The sequence below is a fragment of the Xyrauchen texanus genome, chromosome 19 (assembly GCF_025860055.1).
Source record: "Xyrauchen texanus isolate HMW12.3.18 chromosome 19, RBS_HiC_50CHRs, whole genome shotgun sequence".
NCBI lineage: Eukaryota > Metazoa > Chordata > Actinopteri > Cypriniformes > Catostomidae > Xyrauchen > Xyrauchen texanus.
In genome coordinates, this window is record NC_068294.1 from 15,239,255 (window position 1) to 15,255,615 (window position 16,361).

The window sequence follows — 16,361 nt, forward strand, 5'->3', positions numbered from 1 at the left end:
TTTGCATTCCCTCGCAATACGTTTTGCAATCACTCCCAATATTTTCGTATTCACTCGCAACAGTTTTGCGTTCCCTCGCAATAAGTTTTGCAATAGCTCCCAATATTTTCACATCCCTTCACAACAGTTTTGCGTTCCCTCGCAATAAGTTTAGCATTCCCTCTCAATAAGTTTTGCAATCGCTCCCATTATTTTCGGATTCCGTCGCAACAGTTTTGCAATCGTTCCCAATATTTTCGTATTCACTCGCAACAGTTTTGCGTTTCCTCGCAATAAGTTTAGCATTCACTCTCAATAAGTTTTGCAATCGCTCCCATTATTTTCGGATTCCCTCGCAACAGTTTTGCGTTCCCTCGCAATAAGTTTGCAATCGTTCCCAATATTTTCGCATTCCCTCGCAATAATTTTGCAATCGTTCCCAATATTTTCGTATTCACTCGCAACAGTTTTGCGTTCCCTCGCAATACGTTTTGCAATCGCTCCCAATATTTTCACATCCCTTCACAACAGTTTTGCGTTCCCTCGCAATAAGTTTAGCATTCCCTCTAGGGCTGGGACAACAAAAAAATACGTCGACGCAAAATATGCGCGTCGATTCGTCGGACCCAAAACAAAGATGGCGGCACCGGCAAGTAGTAGCAACACGAGTGGCTCCTCAGACCATCAGAAGTGCAAGGCGGCATGCACTCATTCCTCTAAAGTATGGGAATTCTTTCATTTAAAAGGAAACAATTCCGTGATATGTCGTCTTTGCAAAATGGAGATGGCCTTCCATTCTAGCACCACGGCAATGCACCAGCATCTGAAGAGGCGCCACCCAGGAGCAGCTGCAGATGACAGAGCACCGTAAGTTTTTTTTCAACTCCCCACTTTGCACTCGATGTTGGAGTAGGCTATAATACGTTGTCGACACCTAAAGTTTTCGCTTATAGCTATTAATAATGTGCTTATAGCTGTAAATGTCGTGAAAAATACATAGAGGACACTGACAACGCGCTGACAGACAGGACCAAGCAGGTAACATTTAATAAAGTCTCAACTTTCAAATTTGGTCATTCAAAGAAAATTAAACCATAAATAGGCTTACTATTTTGTGGCTCTTTAATGTGTCGTGACAGATTACCTCAGTTAAAGCTGCTCGTGAACCGATCATCTTTTCCTTGGTTAATTTATAGCATCAAATAGGCTAAACATGAATGTAGCCTACATCAGAAGGACTGTTGTTTTAACCGCGGAAAGACGTCAGTACAGTAGCCTACAATCCATTATTCAAATTCAAATCCACCGACGTTAATCTTCTCTCTCCTGACTACTTTGTCGGACAAAAATGGCGTATTATGATTGATTGATCAGGTCGCCAGTCAATCAAACTCCCAGCAAATGTTTTTTTTAGCAAATGTTTTTTTTAAAGTTTAGCTTTAGCTTTCCCTCGCAATAAGTTTTGCAATCGTTCCCAATATTTTTGCATTCCCTCGCAATAAGTTTTACATTCCTCCACAATATTTTCACATTCCCTCGCAATAAGTTTTGCTATCGCTCCCAATATTTTCGTATTCACTCGCAACAGTTTTGCGTTCCCTTGCAATAAGTTTAGCATTCCCTCTCAATAAGTTTTGCAATCGCTTCCAATATTTTCACATTCCTTCGCAACAGTTTTGCGTTCCCTCGCAATAAGTTTAGCATTCCCACTCAATACGTTTTGCAATCGTTCCCAATATTTTTGCATTCCCTCGCAATACATTTTGCAATCGCTCCCAATATTTTCACATTCCCTCTCAATAAGTTTAGCATTCCCTCTCAATAAGTTTTGCAATCGCTCCCATTATTTTCGGATTCCCTCGCAACAGTTCCCTTTCGAGAGGTCTCTCCTATTGCGTAAGTAGCTTACGCTATGGGAAAACTCAGTTTCTCCAGAAATATTGAAGTCTTTATGTAAAACGCATTGCAGCTGCACAGCAGACAGCAATGAGCGAGGCAGCTCGGTCATTGGCTGTGCTGCGGCAACTTGCTCGAACCAATGACGGGGCGACTCTGAACGTGCGACCAATGAGCGCGCTTCACGCCCGCACGCTCAGAGCCCGCCAAGATTGGCGTGGCTAAGGCTATATATTAGGCGCCCCGTCATGAGAGTTCTTTAGATTTAATCTCCTTCAGCAAAGACTTTCTCTTCGCTGGATCCTCTGGATTATTGGAGTCTTTTCGCCCGCCGTCGACAAGCCTACAGCAGGACTGCTACGAGGACGCCGGCGCCTTCAGCCGCCTTCAAAGCCTTCTGCTATGCCATCCGGCGCGCATCACCTTATATCCTTTACTAAGCAATAACTTTTCAAGTGTTCGCTTCTGCGACGCTTTTTTGTTCTTAGTAAAGAGCAAATTCGAGGCGTTGTTTAAAATGCCTTCGACCTGCGCCTCGTGCAGTGGCCCTCTTCCTGACGGGGACCGTCACATTATCTGCGCTCGCTGCCTGGGACCTGACCACGCAGAAGCTGCTCTCACTCGAGGCAGATGCCCCGAATGTGACTCCCTGGGCCTCACCGAGCTGCGCGCTCGCTTTGCCGCCTTCGCCGTGAACGAGCCTGCTACCACCATGCTGCCATCCCCTCTGTTCGAGCCACGCAAGAAAAAGCGCTGCTCACGGAGGCCGCCAGAGCACGCGGACTTCAGTGACGTCACGCCGGGCCAGTCCCCGCGTGCTTCACCACCACCCGAGGACTCCCTGCCGCCAGTTCAAATCACGCAGGCAGACCAGCACCCCTCCGGAGCGCTGGGTCTCGTCTCGTTCGGCGCGTCAGGGGACGACGGTGAAAAGGATGACAGCCTTCGACCCCGCGCCGTCGACACTAGCGGACACGAGCAGGGGCACCAGCATGGACTCAGAAAACGTGTAAAACATTACCCAGTCCCCTTACAAGCGGCTGGAAATGTCTGTACAGCAGTCAATGGGCCAGTCACAGAACTCGCTCACCTGCAATCAAACGCCGTTTTAACAGCAACACGCAGAAATCACAAAAAGAGTCATTTTCTGCCTGTGTCACTAAGGGGTCACGTGTCCACACTAAAGTGCGCATTCCCACATATCAATACTGTCCAAACAGTGCCGAATACTTCCCCAGCTCAAGCTGGACGCCCCATAAATGTAGATCGTGTGCCTATTGTCATGCACCACTACACACAAGCACTGTTCCCACAGTTATAAACACTTCCCCAGTAAAAGCGGGAAATACTATAAAGGTAACACACGTGCCTGCTGTCATGCATGCACCCCTACACACAAACACTGTATGCATGCCCAAAAACTAGAGGTCGACCGATATTGGTTTTTTCAGGCCGATGCCGATCTTTTGAAATCCGGGTCGGCCGATGGCCGATTAATGCAGCCGATTTAATTTGGCCGATATTTGGCCGATATGTGCTTGTTTTTAACCTCTTATTTGAACCTTTTATTTGTAAGATAAAATGTAACACAAATAATTACTTAAGATAGACAAAATTTCTCAACAAATACATTTATTGAACACTTGACACTTAAATTAAAAATGTATAATGTAAAAACATATTATATAAATAATTTATAACAAATATATTAAATAAACAAAGCAGGTGTTACTGAACTGCTCCGAGACACGAAGGTTGAGATCCAAATGCAGCTTTAATTAAGGGGCAATCCAGACACGTAATCCAATATTCAGAGCATCCAAGAGAAGCACAGGCATAACTAGGGATGGGTATCGTTAAGGTTTTAATGGTATTACTATCTTACCGATACTGCTTATCGATCCGGTCCTTCAACTGTATTCTTAACGGTTCTTTTTAATTTAAATGTTATATAGGCACAGTGATTTAATTTCAGGAAGGTCTACTAACATTACTGTTCAGGTGTGGTCTAAAAAGAAATCTAATAATCTAGTAATCAGTTGTAAAATAACACTGCATAGTTTATCATAGATAGATTAATGCTTATTAATGCATAGTTATTCATTCAAGAGCTGTAAGTGATTTTCTCTTTGCCTTTTGTTTGATTCGCAGTAATGGCTCAATCGTTGGCATGTTTATTAGGATGCTTCCCCTTTAAGACCGAATTCAGCTCTAATAGACTCCTGATGCAGCATATTTTCTCCCAACTATTTCCATAACTACGTCCATTTAAGACATAAACTGTGTTTAAGTGAATCTCCAAGTCGGTCGTTTAGACATATTTTTGTGTATAGTTGATCGTTTAGATGCGCACATGAAACCCAAAGTAGTCTATACTTTGCTTGTCTCGTTGCGGTCTGTTTCGAGCGTGCGCCGCCTTGGGAACGGTATCTCTTGCGCTATTTTATTATTAAACGCATCCCGCAGTTTCGCAACAGTAGCATTTTACAACAATCACCGATCGTGCTAATTCTGACGTTAAGTTTGAATTTTAGGGATAAATGTCAGTGCACCGCTGTGAAGGGAAGGATGTTGTGCTAGACAGAATGCGGCTTATGTATAAATATTCTTTTTATAATCTTTGGAAGGCGAAATATAAAATAAAATCAGACTAATATCACAGATCTAAACCATGCTACGTTTGAATGTTTAGTTCTGTCACTCATTTAGCTGGGCTGTGTTGTGCTCGCTGTGCGCGAGATCTCTCTCTCTCTCTGACTGCGAATAGCTAAATTGCATCACAGACAAATGGTTTCATAGAATTATTATACATAGAAATGGCTGGCGAGATAAAATAACTTTCTCTTTATAGCAATAATACATGTATTTTCTTAATTTCTCCAGTTCTGACAGTAGAACCGGTAACGTCCGAGCTTACCAAAGCCAGTCCTTCAATAGCATATAGCGCGTTGGTATCTTTTTTATTACTTATTTCTCTGCATTGAGTAACAACCCTCTCAAATATAAGACACACAAACAGAACAAATAAAAGTCTCAGATTCACTGTCTGTAATTGCAAAATTCTTGCTTACTTATTGTGACATGATAGCAACCCTTCTGCTGTGATAACGCAACTTCAACTACGCTATCAATATCCAAAGTAGCCGAATGTCATGTCGCGTTTTGTCTCGAAGTTGGCAGTAAAATATCAAAAGTTTTTAATTAAATATAAATAAGTTATACAAATTTAATCCTTAGGCCTACTGTTTTCTCCAAGGAACTTAGCTCCTTCCTTATAGGCACTGGATGAGGTCTGCTCACTCTGCTGGAAAATGACTCTAGGGGCAGCGTGCGTGGAACACGTGTTCCACAACAACACTAGGCTGCCCACAGATGCGCCTGCCTAATAATCGGCTTGATATACTTGGAAATTGGCCGATGCCGATTATGTAAAAAATGCTAAAAATCGGCCGATTAATCGGTCGACCTCTACCAAAAAACTCCCGCCGCGAGTGGGAGGCTTTATGAAAATGGCGCGCGTGCCTACTACGGTATATGCACCCCCACCCATAAGCGCTGCCCATACAGTTTCAAACAGTTCTCTGGCCCATGCCGCGAGCATCACAGATGCGGCGCGCGAGCCAAGAAACTCCCCGCTAAGAACGGGAAGCTTTATGAAAGTGGCGCGCGTGCCTATCACAATGTATGCACCCCCACCCGTAAACACTGTCTATACAGTTTCAAACATTTCTCCAGCTCATGCTGCGAGCATTACGGAGATAGCGTGCGTGCCTGTAATCTCACACGCACCCCTGCACTCGGCACTCAACAAAGCTGCTCAGCGGCTCCGCGCCTCTGAGAGCTGTAAGCTCAGTGTTAGCACAAGGCAATTGTGGCAGGGTCCATACGTCACTGCGACACGCCCCCAGCCAGCATTCAGCCCATATCTGTGCGAGCAAAAGCCTGGGAAAAAATCCCCGACATGCCGAAATGGGTTTTGAACATAATAAGACACGGTTACTCGCTTCAATTCGCTCGCATACCACCCCGCTTTTCAGCGGTGGTCGAGATGAAAGTGAGGAAAGATGTTTCACATGTTCTACGCACCGAGGTGCTCAAACTGATAGAGAAGAGCGCTATAGAAACTGTTCCTCCCTCTATGAGCGAGGCGGGTTTTTACAGCCGCTACTTTCTCGTCCGAAATCATCCTAGATCTCAGACATCTGAACAAAGCTTTAATGATTCGCTCGTTCAGAATGTTAACGACCAAACATATCCTCGCGCAAGTTCGCCCCGGGGATTGGTTTCTATCAGTGGATTTTAAAGACGCTTACTTTCACATTCCGATAGTGCCTCATCACAGGCCATTTCTGAGATTTACTTTCGAGGGACAGTCATACCAGTACACAGTACTACCATTCGGCCTATCATTGGCCCCCCATACATTCACGAAATGTATGGACGCAGCACTTTCCCCCCTGAGACAGCGGGGAGTGCGAATACTGAATTACCTCGACGATTGGCTAATTCTAGCACAATCAGAGAGTCAGTTAACGACGCACAGATCTTGGATTATCAGTCATCTAGAATGTCTGGGTCTGAGAATCAATTTTGCAAAGAGCGTGCTATCCCCCAGCCAGAATATCTCTTTTCTGGGAATAGTGCTAGACTCAGTGCAGATGACGGCGCGCCTCTCATCAGAGCGTGCGCTCGCTATTCGGCGCCTTGCAACATCATTCAGAGCGGGCGCGCACGCCCCCGTCAAACGATTTCAAAGGATGCTTGGTCTCATGGCTTCGGCATCAGCTGTACTCCAGCTAGGATTGTTGCACATGCGTCCTCTCCAACGCTGGCTCAAGAGCCGTGTCCCCACTCACGCGTGGCGCTCGGGCCACTTTTTAATCAGAGCGAATCACGGCTATATAAAAGCCCTGACACCCTGGAAGGCCGTCGACTGGTATCAAACCGGCGTGAGTCTGGGCGTGAACACGCGGAGAAAAATGATCACGACAGATGCCTCCAAAATAGGATGGGGGGCCCTTTACGAGGGCAGGCCTGTCTCCGGTTTTTGGTCAAACCCGGAAAAGCGCCTACATATAAACTGTCTGGAAATGAAAGCGGTCGCCTTGGCTCTCAGAGCCCTGCTTCCGTACCTGAAAAACGAACACATCCTGGTCCGAACGGACAACATGACGGTAGTGTCGTATATAAATCGCCAGGGTGGACTCAGGTCGAGCTCCCTGCACTCTATGGCCAGGGAGCTCATCTTATGGTCACAGCACAACCTGCGCTCACTGAGAGCAGCGCATGTGCCAGGCATCCTGAACCAGGGAGCGGACATGCTGTCCAGAGACAAGGTTCTCCCAGGAGAATGGTCTCTCCACCCCCTGACGGTCCAGTGGTTATGGCAAACATTGGGCGAAGCAGAGGTCGACCTCTTCGCCTCCAGGGAAAATGCGCACTGCCCTCTTTTCTTCTCAAAGAGCACGGACGCGCTCGCCCAAGTCTGGCCGAGCCGCCCCTTGTATGCTTTTCCCCCGATCGCGATGCTACCTCAGGTCATCAGTCGGATCAGGGAGGTGAAATGTGCAGTGCTCCTGGTAGCCCCACTCTGGAAGAACCAGACGTGGTTTCCAGAAATGATGCAGATGATGCAATCTGCCCCATGGCCGATTCCGTTGAGGCTGGACCTCCTCAGGCAGGCCAACGGGATGATTCTTCATCCCCGCCCCGATCTGTGGGCCCTTCATGCATGGCTCCAGAGAACCGGGTTCCAGAGAACCTCCCCAGCGGAGTGTTGAGAACCATCACTGAGGCGCGTGCGCCCTCTACGAGGCGCTTATATGCCCAAAAGTGGAAAGTGTTCAGTGACTGGTGTGATACCAAGAGCTTGAACCCCAAATCGTGCGAGATACCAAGTGTACTCGCCTTTTTGCAAGAGCTGCTGGAGGCGGGCCGCACACCCTCCACGTTCAAAGTCTATGTGGCTGCCATAGCGGCGTCACACAATCCTGATAAAGGATGCTCATTAGGGAAAAGCGACCTAATCATTCGTTTCCTAAGAGGCGCTAGGAGGATGAACCCTCCTCGCCCCCCCTCGGTACCGATCTGGGACCTGGCCACGGTCCTGGACGCACTCAAGAGTGCCCCGTTCGAACCTCTCCGAACCGTGCACCTTAAACAGCTCTCGCTCAAAACTGCGCTCTTGCTGGCACTCGCCTCAGTCAAGAGAGTAGGCGACCTGCACGCGCTGTCATCAAGCGCTGCTTGCCTGGAATTTGGACCTAACGACTGCAGAGTTGTCCTTAGGCCAAAGCACGGGTATATTCCTAAAGTGCTCTCCACACCCTTCAGAGTACAGGTGATATCTCTGGCAGTGCTATCGTCTTCAGCAGACGAAAGCAACACTAATTTGCTCTGCCCGGTCAGGGCGCTCAGAGTATACTTGGAACGTTCTGCCCCGTTCAGACAGACGGAACAATTATTCATATGCTTTGGCGGCCGCACTAAAGGTCTCGCAGTTTCAAAGCAAAGAATATCGCGCTGGATAGTAGATGCTATAGCGCTGGCTTATGAAGCCAAGGGCCTTCAATGCCCCTTAGGCGTCAGAGCTCACTCTACGAGGAGCATGGCCTCCTCGTGGGCGTGGTCGAGTGGGATACCCATTGAGGATATTTGTGCGGCGGCAGGCTGGGCCTCGCCTTCGACATTTATCAGGTTTTATAACCTACAGGTCCCCTCATTGCATTCCAACATTCTATCAGCCTGACTGTAGTATGGACTGGAGTACATATATGCTGAGCATTATCTCCTCCCTTATAAGGTCCGTCTCTGACTGACTTTTTTATGCATATCAGTAAATAGAAAAATCAGTACATAAGATATGTGCGTGTGTTTTTACAATGAGCGCCCCACCATGGGCCACCTTGGGGCAAAGGCGCTCTGTATTATACAATTATATAGCTCGCCTTTGGCCGGCTCGTTGAATAATCACTTTGCTTTAAGGCTCAGGCGTCTGCCTCTGGCTTTATAGAGCGAAGTCAGCACGCACGGCGTTTTGCCTGGTGTTCCCATAGCGTAAGCTACTTACGCAATAGGAGAGACCTTTCGAAAGGGAACGACTCGGTTACTAACGTAACCTCGGTTCCCTGAGAGGAGGGAACGAGTATTGCGTAAGCTGCCGTGCTTGTGCTTGGTCAGTTCGCTTCAGTCGATTGAACCTAAAGAACTCTCATGACGGGGCGCCTAATATATAGCCTTAGCCACGGCAATCTTGGCGGGCTCTGAGCGCACGGGTGTGAAGCGCGCTCATTGGTCGCGCGTTCAGAGTCGCCCCGTCATTGGTTCGAGCAAGTTGCCGCAGCACAGCCAATGACCAAGCTGCCTCGCTCATTGCTGTCTGCTGTGCAGCTGCAATGCGTTTTACATAAGGACTTCAATATTTCTGGAGAAACTGAGTTTTCCCATAGCGTAAGCTACTTACGCAATACTCGTTCCCTCCTCTCAGGGAACCGAGGTTACGTTAGTAACCGAGTCGTTTTGCGTTCCCTCGCAATAAGTTTGCAATCGTTCCCAATATTTTCGCATTCCCTCACAATAAGTTTTGCATTCCTCCACAATATTTTCACATTCCCTCGCAATAAGTTTAGCATTCCCTCTCAATAAGTTTTGCAATCGGTCCCAGTATTTTCACATTCGTGACTGTTTTAGTCTAACCGTCTTTTTTTTTTTTTTTTTGGCAGAAACCATGGTTTTTATATAGTAATATTGTAAAAACTTTGAACAGTAAGTTAAGTAACCATGGGTTTTTTGGTGGAAACCATGGTTTTTATACTGTATACTCGGTCCATATTGTAACCATGGTTTTACTATGGATAAACCATGGTTTTTCATGTGGTTACTATGGTTTTACTACAAATAGTAAAACCATAATAGACACAAAATTATGATTTTTATATCCATGGATTTCAAGGTTAAAATATGGTTGCTATAGTAAAACCATGTTAAATTTATTGTGAGACAATGCAAAAGTATTGCGAGGGAAATACCAGCTCTGTCCTCCTAAGGGGCTCCATATAAATGTATTAAATATTTTGCCCATTTGGGCATCTTCAAAATTCTTCTGATGCGCTTGGAAAAGTAGAAGCACATATTTTCTCTACAAGCAACACAGTTAGAGCTATCATTCATGGCCAAAGCACAAACAGTGCAGGATGAGTTAAGAGTCAAAGTTTAATACTTTGTATATTTTATTCTAAATATAAATTGCCTTGGCAAACACCTTTAGTTAAAGGCAAAACGTCCATAAATACAGTTTTAAATACCAGATTTTAAGAGATTTGTGTGTTTGTGTGACGTTTAGACATGTTTTGACTACCTCAGCTAAAGTTTGCATATGTTGCTTGTTGGAGGAGGATATGGGAGTGTATGTTTGTGTCTTATAGTGAGACATGCATATAGTAATAATATTTATTCTGGCAGAGTTGAGGGGTGAGCTAGAAACCCAGTGGATCTCATTGGTGTATGAAGGACAGAATCATAACCTCTGTCAGTCCCTTAGTCCACCTGTGTACCAATACAGACTTGACAAGGGACGCAACCATACAAATAACAACCATTGTTAGGGGGAAAGAAAGAGAGAAGTGTGTTTATCAATACACACACACACACATACACACTCGTATACTCTCTCCGAGACCTCATTTCCCTCTGTGGCCAATTAACACTAATTAAAATCCACACAGGCCAATCGAACACTCACTCTCCTGTTATTACTAATCTATTTCTCTCTCTTTTTCTCATAGAATAGATGAAAGACAAGGTTCTTAATTGTATTTATAAATACAATCCAACAAAACACACTGTAAATTTAAAATGACCCAAATTTGAGACCGTTATCTCAAATTACTTTTGGCCACAGCTTTCTCAAAATCATAGCCGCCTCTTTTCAGTCGGATGAAAGCCAAGGTGAATGGAGAGGGATCTATTGTGTGGTCCGTTGTGCTTGATCGGCCTGTCACGGTGGGTAAATTGCAACCCTACTGTCAAGCAAATTTGAATTTGAGAGAGAGAAAGAGGAAAAAGGAGAGAATGACAAAATGGGGTGGAGTCACTGGAGTCAGACACCTACTGACTTTTCAGATGATAAGCAGTTGTGTTCTCGCCCGCTTTTGCACCGTTTTAGCTGGATGCCTTTTTTAAATCAACGCACCTGCTATTCTGCCGCAACAGAATGGGAATGGAGTGCACAGTGACTTTTTCTCCAGGGGTTTGGTGGGAGAGGCCAGGGCCTCCCATTGTGCACAAGACTTGAGTTTGGTCTGGCTGAGTGAACAGCAAGGCTTGATAACAGAAAGACAGACAACCTTTTACAGAAATAGATAGAGAGAAAGGGGAACAGGTGGGAGGAGGGATGGAGGGACAAACAGAGAAGTGATTTAGAGGTTGATAATAGAAAGTCTGGAGTGGATTCATCTATACAGTTGGGGTTTTGGTGTGTAGTTTGGGGGCAGCGTGGGGAAAGGTGGCACTGAACGAGAACAATATGTTTTTGCAGAGCAGGATCTAAATAGAAGGGTTTAAGTAACGACATGCGAGACGACCACACACCTTAAGGAGAACACACATTTATAGAAAATCTCCAGCCTGGTGTAGAAAACGAATAAGCCATGTACATTGTTAGGTATAATGCAAAACTGTGGAAAATCACTCAGTATGTTTACAGGGTTTTTTTATCCATCCTATTGCATTCGATTCATTTAGATTTTTTTCGGAGAGGTACAGTATATAATAATTTTTAAATACCACATAGCTTTTAGTATGGAAACCAAACGTTGTGACTTTGTCAAGACTGTCAACATACACATAATAAAAAAAACACACACTGTACAAAACAGAAATGACAGACGTAACAAACATAACAAATAATCTAAATCAAAGGTACTACTATCTAAAGGCTAAGAAGCAAGATCAAAAGTTCATGCATACATTAGTCTAAATGGGGCTTCAAAGAGGAAATTGTCCACATTTTACTCTGCAGTCATATAATGCCGAACCAGCATACAGCATAATCACACTTCAACATTTGGCAGTTCATACAAGTAAAAAGTATAGATTTTGCTTAACAACATAGTAAAGAACTATTAATGTTGTGTACTTCAGTTATAAAGTTGTTTTGATGATGTTTATTTAAAAAAGAATATGTTGGTTTCATACATTTTGACCACCAAGTTGTATTGAGCTGTTTTGAGTAATAGGAAATTCATTGAAATGACTAGTAATTCTCATATTAGATGTTAATATAAACAGTATATTATGTTATATTTAGATAAAATTCCACAGGAATGTTGATGAAAAATATTTTTGGTTTTGCATGTAAACGGTTTAGTCCACTGAAATTGTACCAGTTTGATAACAACATGAATACACATTAATTGGAGCACAACTGGCCTCAACGTTTTGCACATTCTCCGAAAGACTGAGGTGATGCGTGATGTGTATTTTAAACTTTCTCAGCTCAAGTCCTCCCCTCAAATGTTCTATTATGTATTGTGTCATGTTTACTTGGATAGACAGATGAAGACTGTAGCTTGACTCTGCAAAATCCCTTGGAACTCGATTATAACCTCCCATGTAACTTACTGATAGTAAGCAAGGCCCCTAGCAGCAACAAAAGCAACACGATAAAAGACACCAATGTTCAATAACTACATTTATCAATAATCCCAACAAGATTTGTGGGTAGTTGATGCATGACATGTCCATGAGCTTTCTTTCATTCTTTATTTTTTTATTATTATTATTTATTTGTTTGTTTTTTATTTTAGGTTACAGTTTACATGAATAGGTAAAAGGTAAAGTGTGTGTTTTGTTTCTTAAGTTTTTTACCATTTTTTTTCCCTTTTCTCCCAATTTGGAATGCCCAATTCCCACTACTTAGTAGGTCCTCATGGTATGGAGGTTACTCACATCAATCCGGGTGGCAGAGGACAAGTGTCAGTTTTGTGGTCCGTTCTACATAACCCGGCGCTCATTTTAGCTTTTCGCGGCCGACCCACCAGACTCCTCGGTTCTCCCATTGGCCAGTCCTTCCCTGGTCTGCCCCAAAGTGCGTCGGCCCACCGGGAAAATACCTGGTATGCCTGGCTAGGGTGCTGTGCATGGTTGCCAGGCTCTGATCTGTTCTGAGTGGTTTTCACGTATTGTTATATGGTAGCTGGGGTGTTCTGTGTGGTTGTTTACTGGCTTAAGTCAAAAGAGCCCACTCCCAAGTCTCTATGACATTCTGGTCCCTAGATAAGTGTCCCTCTTTCAATACAAGTTTATGGTTTAGAAAAATAATAGCACACCTCTCCTCATTAAGCCTCATAATTTCAGGTATCATTCATGTCCGTTACGCAGATGAGATGCGTTTCAAATTTTAATAAATATAGTTAGGTGTTTTGAAAAAGACCACAACTAAACAATTCTTCTGGAAAGTATTGTACCTCTTGGTGATATAGTACCTTGTCGTTTTTGCATATTAAATGGAAAGTTCACCCAAATAAAAAAAAAGATCTCATCTTGTACTCACTTTCATGCCATCCCAGATGTGTATGATTTTCTTTATTCTGCTGAAAACAAACGAAGATTTTTAGAAAAATATCTATGCTCTGTAGGTCTATACAATGCAAGTTAATGGCATAAAAGTAAACCAATAAGACTCCAGTGGTTAAATGTATATTTTCAGAAGTGATATGATGTGGGTGAGAAACAATTTAGTTTTTTTACTATAAATCTCCACTTTCACTTTCACATTCCACTCTTGTTTTTGGTGATTCTTCATGCATATCGCCACCTACTGGGCAGGGAGGAAAATGTATAGTAACAAAGGACTTCAATATTTATCTGTTTCTCACCCACACCTATCATATTACTTTTAAATATAGATTTAACAAATAGAAAGTTATATACATCTGTGTTGTCATGAAGATGAGTAAATGATGAGAGATTTTTTTACTTTTGGGTGAACTGTTCCTTTAACATAGATTCATGTAATGTAGATATTGATGTGCAATGTTGTGATGTGTGGTATGCAGGCATACATAATTTGCGCATACAATGAATTTAAAGTGTGGTTCATCCACTGTTCATCCAATTAGATTTAACAGCTGGAAATTTTTTTTTATAAATGTATCTTTTATCTATGAAGTCTTGAATGTACACTAGACTACTTTGTAGCTCTAAACACTGTGGAAAGTGTTTATTTCCTTTTCCACCTGCACCTTCTGTTGCAAATCTGGTTGTGTGTGTTTGTTTTAGAGGGAACGAGAGAGTGAGGAGAGGAGAGTTGAGCAGTGTGATATCTGAAACTCCCGGCAGTTTACTTAAGTTTGCTTTAACCCCCAGGTGCAGCTGTGTCTGCAGCTATTATGCCATCCTGTCTCTCTCTTTCTCTCTTCCTTCTACACCCATTTTACAGCTCATGTTGTGCTACTTGTGACTATACTTCCAGTCAAACAATGCTCACTGCAGTGTTTTATCATTTAAGGAATAATTCCCACAAAAATAAAAAGTCTGTTATTATTGACTCAGCCTAATGTCGTTCCAAACCTAAATTACATTCTTTCTTATGCAGAACGAAGGAGATGAATTTAATGAATTTCCCAGTCTGTCTTTTCCAGTACAATGATAGTTTATAGTGAATCACTTTAAAGCTTAAAAAGACACCAAATGTATTTGTACAATGGACATTGTTTCCAGTGATTATCTTGAGTGCAATGAGAGAAGTTTTTTTCACAGTGGCTCGCATGTTCACATACATTTTTTTTAGTGCAATGATAAATTTGTTTTGTTTTGTTTTTTATTTCAGCTTGTTTATGAAAAAACTATCCTTTTATATGCTTTTCTTTAGTGAGACACTATCAACAGCCATTGTATTAAATATATGGATTGCGACATTCATTAAAACGTCTTTGTGTTCTGCATAAGAAAGAAAGTCATATAGATTGGAATGACATGAAGGTCATGTTTGGGTGAACTATTCCTAAGATGAAATACTAAAACATTTTGTTAACTGAAATAAAAATAAAAAGAACAGAAATTGTGAAAAACTGAAACTAAACAAAAAATACTCTAAAACTAACTAAAATAAAATAAAAGTAACCATGAATTAAAGTACATTACAAGTTTGATACTTTAACAAACTATGAAACATATTTAAATTATATTAGTTAATGCATTAACGTTGGCAGCCCTAAAACAAAACAAAATTGAAAGTAAAAATTTAATTAAATTAAAAATGTAATTAAAAACTAAATTAAAATTATAAAACTATAATAACCCTGGCCCATTATTCTATGTTTATTTTTTTAGTCCATTGTGTGTGTGTGTGTGTGTGTGAGAGAGCGAGCGAGAGTAATGTCTCTGCCCGAGTTGATGTATGATGGTGCTGCTGGACTAAACAAACAGAGGTGGATCGATGCTGTAAACACTGTAGAGTGTAATGTAAATAATACAGCCGGACAGCACGCAACACAGAGAGGTGTTGGAGGGGGGGTGGATGGATGGATGAGGAAAAGACGAGTGGGAGTGTGACAGTCACTGATGCTGGGCTTCTGGGAGTTCCTAGGACAATTGGGGCGAAGGGGAGAGATTGAGGACATGCTACAGACGTGACATGATGATGTGAGGAGGGACATGAGCTTTTGAGAGGACAGATGGATGAATGTTGTAGACAGATGATAGACAGAGAACTAGGACAAGGAAACGGTCAAGTACAAGTGTACAGTAGAGTTTAAAAGTTTGAGACCACTAGCATTCTAAATGCTTGGGATTTTTTTTTTTTCATTAGAAATTATATTATCATCAAAACCAAAAATGTACATCCCAGAATTTCTTAGCATTTGGTATGACCCCCTTTGCTTTAATAACAATATGCACTCAAGCTGACATTTAAAACCCCAAAACAGATTTTCAACGTAGACTTTTGACCCCACTGGACCCCACTGTAAATGGCAGAAGGAAACAGGATACTGAGATACCTAATGCAGGATTGAGAGAAATGCAGCTTCAGTAGTTGATGAAGAAAAGTGAATAAAGGACAAGAATACATCTAAAGTCTAGACAAAATAATAGGACAAGTATGCTTGAAATATAAAAGGGAAGGATAGGGGGCAGGAAGTTGACGTTATGAAGGGTATTTCAAATACTGTCTGATATTTAGGCTTGAATGTGTCTCTCTTTCACAGATGTTATCCACACCGTGGGGCCAATAGTCCAGGATTCAGTGGGGGAGAGAGAGGAAAAAGCACTGAGAAACTGTTATTATAACTGCCTGGACATAGCAACTAAAAACCACCTGAGTACTGTGGTGAGGACTTGATCCAGACACACACACACACATGCACGTTGGTGCAGCTATCCTTATCAGGACTCTCCATAGACATAATGATTTTTATACTGTATAAACTATAGATTCTACCCCTAACCATAATTTTTTTTTTTTTTAATTTTCAAAAAAGTATAGT

At 42.7% G+C, this 16,361-nt stretch overlaps 1 protein-coding gene across 2 annotated transcripts in view; it reads left to right on the plus strand.

Moving 5' to 3' along the window:
• The window catches only part of LOC127659926 (ADP-ribose glycohydrolase MACROD1-like), a 112,355-nt gene that overhangs the window by 78,461 nt on the left and 17,533 nt on the right, over positions 1-16,361 (plus strand). For both annotated transcript variants that reach the window (XM_052149920.1, XM_052149918.1), the window contains exon 6: positions 16,083-16,204. In XM_052149920.1, the coding sequence (XP_052005880.1) occupies positions 16,083-16,204 (122 nt within the window). The remainder of the gene's footprint in view (positions 1-16,082; positions 16,205-16,361) is intronic.